This window comes from Manacus vitellinus, unplaced genomic scaffold (genome assembly GCF_001715985.3).
Source record: "Manacus vitellinus isolate BGI_N305 unplaced genomic scaffold, ASM171598v3 scaffold_41_pilon, whole genome shotgun sequence".
In the NCBI taxonomy this organism is placed as follows: Eukaryota; Metazoa; Chordata; class Aves; order Passeriformes; family Pipridae; genus Manacus; species Manacus vitellinus.
In genome coordinates, this window is record NW_021940545.1 from 7,018,109 (window position 1) to 7,023,772 (window position 5,664).

At 62.8% G+C, this 5,664-nt stretch overlaps 1 protein-coding gene across 1 annotated transcript in view; it reads left to right on the top strand.

Moving 5' to 3' along the window:
- Positions 1–4,122: 4,122 nt before the first annotated feature.
- PHLDB1 (pleckstrin homology like domain family B member 1) overlaps positions 4,123–5,664 on the top strand; it is a 17,183-nt gene continuing 15,641 nt past the window's right edge. Inside the window, 3 exon segments of the mRNA XM_029962120.1 lie at positions 4,123–4,434; positions 4,868–4,991; positions 5,067–5,237. Of these exon segments, the coding sequence (XP_029817980.1) occupies positions 4,285–4,434; positions 4,868–4,991; positions 5,067–5,237 (445 nt within the window). The 5' untranslated portion in view covers positions 4,123–4,284.

The window sequence follows — 5,664 nt, forward strand, 5'->3', positions numbered from 1 at the left end:
CCCTCCCCTACTCGTGGCCCAGGCGGCCCCTGCCTTAGGGAGCCTGTGAGGCTGGTTTCAGCGTGTCCTGCCCTGCAGAGACCTTCTCAGTGCTTTGGGGGCAGCTTTGTGATGTGGCGGGGGCGAGGGGAAGGGGCTTAGCTGCCTTGGCTCCTGTCAGGGCCAGGTGTGGAACGTGTTTGAAATCCCTGCCCCCCGGGGCACTCTGGGAGGGGAGCAAGGAAGGAGCTGCAGGCAGTAAAGTAGGAAAGACCCTGTCAGCCATACAACTGGTCAGTGCACAATACTTCAGGGGTGTGTGGGTGGACTGGGAGCTGGGTCTGGGTCTGGTGGTCCGCATCAGTGGTGAGTTTGGTGGTGTGGGAGCCCCCAGAGCAGTATGGTCTCTGTGGGAGGCTGGACAAGCCTCTCCCATTCAATTCCTGCTGCAGCTGGAGGGCAGTTGGAGGGGGGAGATGGTGCTTGGCCTGAGGCCACCTCTGCTGTCCCTGAATCCTCTTGGGGAGCCTGGGAACGGTGCTGGCCTGGCCGGACCCTGCTCCATGGCTGGACTTTGTTTACTCCAGCTTCCTGCCACGTTCCTGCCACAGCCCCTTCAGCTGCTGTCAGAAAGCCAGAGGAATTTGGCAGCCCCAGAAGGTCCAGCTGCTGTGCCGAAGGGCCGCCTTCTCCCCCATTCCTCCAGCTGCCCTGCAAGCTGCCAGCCCTCTCTGGGCACCAGGTGCGGGCTGCAGGGGGGCAGGTCCCCTGGCCGGGCACCACAGGCAGCTCAGACGTGAGGCAGCACTGTCGGGTGCTTTTTTGGTAACTCCTTGTATGTTTGGGTTTTGCTCTGTGGTGCTATGTGTTGGTATATGGGGGGCAGCAGGGCAGGGTGCCATGCAGGGGGATGGAGCCACAGGATTGCACAGCAAGGGGTCTTTGCTGTCAGCCAGACACCAGAGAGTGCTCGATGCCTGTTTTGGAGAGGGGAGGTTCACCCTGCCCCTCTCCCAGCGAACACAGGGCTGGGTGATGAGTTCATGCCAAGGGCTGGATTCAAGACCCACCCAACCTATCCTGTGCTATCGTCTGTGAGATGTCATTAGTGGGAGTCACAGAGGCTGCTCGCTGAGCTGAGTCTCTGGCCTGCAGTTGAGAAGTCATCATTGAACAGAAGAGTGTTCCGAGGAGCAGCTTTCCACTGTGCAGCCTTGAGGGGTCTGGAGCTCATGGTGGAGATTTCCCTGTCTGTGTTGCAGTGTCTGGAGGCACACACTGCTGCTGGGGTCGGTGCTTGAGCTGCAGCAGTGGTTGGGACTGCGTATGGTGTCAGAAGCCTTTGGAGCTGGCTCACCTGGGGGAGTGTTGGGTGCAGGAAAGCAAGGCTGTACGCCCTCCCTGACCTGAGTACATGGTGGGCAACCCCCAGTCTGTGGAGAGCCCGAGGTGTGATGCTGGCAGGGCCTCGGCAGGAGCACAGCTGTGCTGCAGTGGTGCGGGAGCACTTCCCGGGAGCGATGAAATCAGCGGGTGTGGCCGGGATTCCTCGGCTCCCGCTGGAGCTGTCTGGCGGCTGATTTACAGTGGTGTTATTGCCAGGATCGTGGCGTTGTCCTAGCAACCGCAATGGAGCCCCCACCGCCCCTTGCCTGGGTGGGATGGGGCCGGCTGAGTCTCCCCTGCTCGCTGTGGGTCAGCCCCAGACCTGGAGGTAGCGGCCAGGAGCAGGCTCCTCGCTGCCCTCTGGTTTTGTGCTGGAGACGGGCTCCCCCTTCCCAGCTGCCGCCGGAAGGGCTGGTTGTTTACCGGGGCAGAGGGTGTGGGAAGGGGTGAGCGCGCCCTAAGTGCGTTAGCAGATGGGGAGCGAGCAGGCAGCCAAGTTGGCCGGAGGCTGCGATGCTCTGCCGTGTGCACCCGTTAGCTCGGCCACTCCAGCGCCTCCTGTGGCTCACCCGGCCACGAGTGGGGAGGCGAGGCCACGGCAAGGGGTGCCATGTGCCTGCCTCTTCCATGTTGCGTCCCAGGCATGGCTGACACCGCACGGCAGGGTCTGCCAGGCTGTGCTCCCTCAAGAGTGTGTCCTGGCCAGCAGCACACGGTGCAGCTCTGGGGTCTGCCTGCTGCTGGCACCTGGCCATGCTGATGGGGAGCGAGGCAGAGCGTGCTGTGCCCAGGTTGGGTCTGGGGAGTCAGCAGCAGGGAGGGAAGAGTGGACCCCTGAGCACCCCCTGCCCTGTGAGGGTCGCAGCCTGCGGGCAGTGGGGTGCAGGGGCGCGGTGGGGCAGCGTGTCTGTGTGCAGCCCGCCCGGTGTTGGCAGGACCCCCGCATCGGCGGGGCTAGGCGTCCTCCCAGGTGAGGCTTTTGGCTGCGCCAGGAGGAAGAAAGGGGCTTTTGTCCTCCAGGAGGCTGAGGCTGAGTGGGCAGCCCTGCGCGCGGGGTGCACGGGGACCGTGGGCTGTTTGGCGGTAACCGAGCCCGACCCCTTGGCATTTGCTGCCTTCACCGCTTCCCACGGCGGGAACAAGCAGCGCGTTCTGCAGGCGGCGGTGGGAGAAGAAAGGCTGCCTTGTCCATCCCAGCAGTGGGGCGCCGGCTAGGGCGGCTGCGCTCCCGCCCCGCATTCCTACGGCAGAGCCGGTTGGAGAGGGGCTGCATCCCCAGCGGGACGGGCTGGGAGGAACGGCGGGCGTCCCCTGCGTGGTGAGGAGCCAGGTGAGGGGCTCCGATGGAGGGCAGTGCTGGGGGACACGGTGCATCGGGCAGCGGTGGGATGCCAGGGTCACCCTCCGGCTCATGGGCAGGCAAGCCTGCCTGTGGAGTGGGGGGTGTTAGGTGGAGAATGTGGGCAGACAATCGCCCAGGGGACAGGGGTCCCCCATGGTTCTCACCTGGTCTCACCAGTACAGCTGTGCTGAGAAGGAGTTAACACCGGCGCAGGATCTCACCCTGGCCCCGCTCCCTTCCTGTGCAGCAGCCTGGCCCCTCCTGGCTTTTCCTCCTTTCCAGACATTGTGACGGGTCTGTGTGCAAGCAAGGGGTAGGGGCTCAGCTGGGCTGCAGGGTCTCCAGATGCTGGGAAGTGCAGCATCCCAGTGCATGGGGGACATGGGCACCCTGCCGTGGAGGGTCCCACTCGGCTCCAGGACCAGGTGGCAGGTAAGGGAAGGCAGCTGGTGGGCACTGGTGAACTGCTCTTGGGGTACTGCACCTCTGCTTCCTCCTGCCCCAGCTGAGCTGTCCCTATTCTGCGTGGGGTGGCTGTGGTCCCCAAGGAGACCTTGCTGTGGGGCAGCCAACTCTGGTGTCGTAGGAGACATGGGCTTCATCCCAGCCCTGGATCCCATGCCTGGTGTTTTCCAGCGTTTCATTTTTTCCACAGTGTGTAATAGCCGCTCACTCGCCCCCGCAGCTGAGCCCGGTGCTGGCCGAGCTGCGGGGGTCCCTCCGGGGGTTGGCGGGACAGCGGGCAATGCTCCCGGGGGCTGAGCCTGGATCTCCTCCTGGTGGCCTGTGATCAGGATCCCCAACGGGGATAGAGTACTCCCTGGTTGGGCTGCATGGGAAGGGTTAAGCTGCACTTGGCCAGTCCTGGGCGGAAGGGAGGGACATGGGGAACAGCAGACGGTAAATTTAGTAACCCTGGAGCATCCCGACATGGCGTGAGCGCCGGGTGACGGAAATCGTTCCTTCCCAAACTGCCTCCCACCCACGCAGAGAACAAGTGGCAGCATAGCTACTCCAGGGGCAGCCAGCCCTGCCAGCCATGGGCCTGTGTGCCACCTCAGCAGGGACATGGCACAGACAGCTGAGCTTGTGTACCCTGAGCTGCCGCTGCTGCTGGGCTGCGTGGGAGCAGAGGTGTGTGCCTGGGTGCTGGGGACAGGCGCTGGTGACACGCTCAGGGGTACCTGGGTTGTACCATGCATGGCAGGCAGGTGTTGCTGGGGACAGCCAGATCCTGTGCTTGTGTGTCTTTGTCCACTGGTGGCCACTGGAGGTCTGGTTGTCCACCGCTCTTGAGGTTTAGGGGGTGTGTTTCCTACACTGCCTCCCCAAAACTGAACACGTATGCCGTCTCCTTCTGGGACCATGTCTGTCCTGACACCTGGCATGCATGTGGGTTTCCCTGGGCAGATGGGGATGTGTGCCTCGGCAGGCAGGGATGCTCACTGACTTCAGGCAGCTGCTGACACGCTGGAAACGGGAGCTCAGGATGGGCATCCTGTTGGTGGCAAATGCTGGTTTGGAATGGGTAGGGTTTATGCTCAGTGTGTGATGTGCAGGAGGAATACATAAAGGCCATGCCCATTGTGGTCACTTGTGCTGCCATTCTCTGTTTCTTTTGGCAGCAGCCCGTGCCCAGAAGCATCCAGTATCTCCAGGCAGGCATCATGGAGGCATCTGGCAGAACCCCCACCAGCCCAACCCACAGAGTCCAGAATGTCATCCAGGTGAGCACACAGGACCACAGGACCTTTGCCCTGTGGGAACAGGGGGATCTGGCTGGGAGCCCTTCTCCTCCACAGCCAGCCCTACCATGGGTGCTGTCCTCCAGCCTCTCCTCACCCCAATCCTATTATGGGATCATCGGCAAAGCCCATTGAGCTAAGCAGCTGGTAGCTCAGATCCTCTTAGATGCAGCCCAAGCCCCAGAGATCTGCTCCCAGGGCAGCTCACCTCTGCTCCCTGGGGTGGATAGCACAGGCAGGAGAGAGCCCTCATCTCCTGTGTCTTGCTGCTGGATGGTCCTGCTGGTGTGTGGCTGTGCCTGGGCAATGACCCCACCTGTGCGTGTGGCTGTTCTGGAGCAGACCAGCCCGCTGGGCAGTGCAGGGGAGTGAGCTGCATCTGTGGGAGCTGTGAGCATCCCTCCCTCTCCTGCAGAACAGCCCTCTGGACCTGATTGACACGGGCAAGGGGCTAAAAGTGCAGACGGAGAAGCCACATTTGGTGAGCCTGGGCAGCGGCCGACTCAGCACTGCCATCACGCTCCTGCCCCTGGAGGAAGGTGAGTGCTGGCTGCCAGGCAGTCCCTGCGGGCATGCTGGCGGCAGGGACACTGAGCTGCCCTCTCTGCTGGCAGGAAAGACCACCATCGGCACGGCCATGACAGACATTGTCCTGCAAGGCCCTGGGCTGGTGCCTCAGCACTGCTACATTGAGAACGTGCAGGGGACGCTCACCCTGCACCCCTGTGGCAACACCTGCGCCATCGATGGTGTGACTGTCCGGCGGCCCACGCGCCTCACCCAAGGTAGGAACGGGCTGGGGTTCACCAGAGCCTTCACCCGGGGAGTTGTGCCATCAGGTATCAGTGTTGGCAGAACCATCCTGTAATTGCATATCCCAGCTGGGATGGTCCTGCCTCTGTACCCTGGGCTGGCATGTGTGAGAACAGTTTGAGAACCGGCTTTGCCAAGTGCAGCAAGTGAGGTGGGGAGGGAGAGAGCCGGGTGGGCTTTGGAGAACAAGGAGAGATGCTAAATCGGTTTTTGGAAGGGAGATGACAGAGGAAAACCACCTCAGGTATCCTCCCGAGGGATGGCTGCCGGGACACGCCAGTCTGCCTGCGCGGCTGGAGGGCTTGGACCCTGCGGGTCCCCCATGGCCGCTCCTGGGGAGGGAGCATGGGTAGAGCCAAGGGCCCCTTCCCACGCCATCCCGTCCCTGAACGTCCCGAT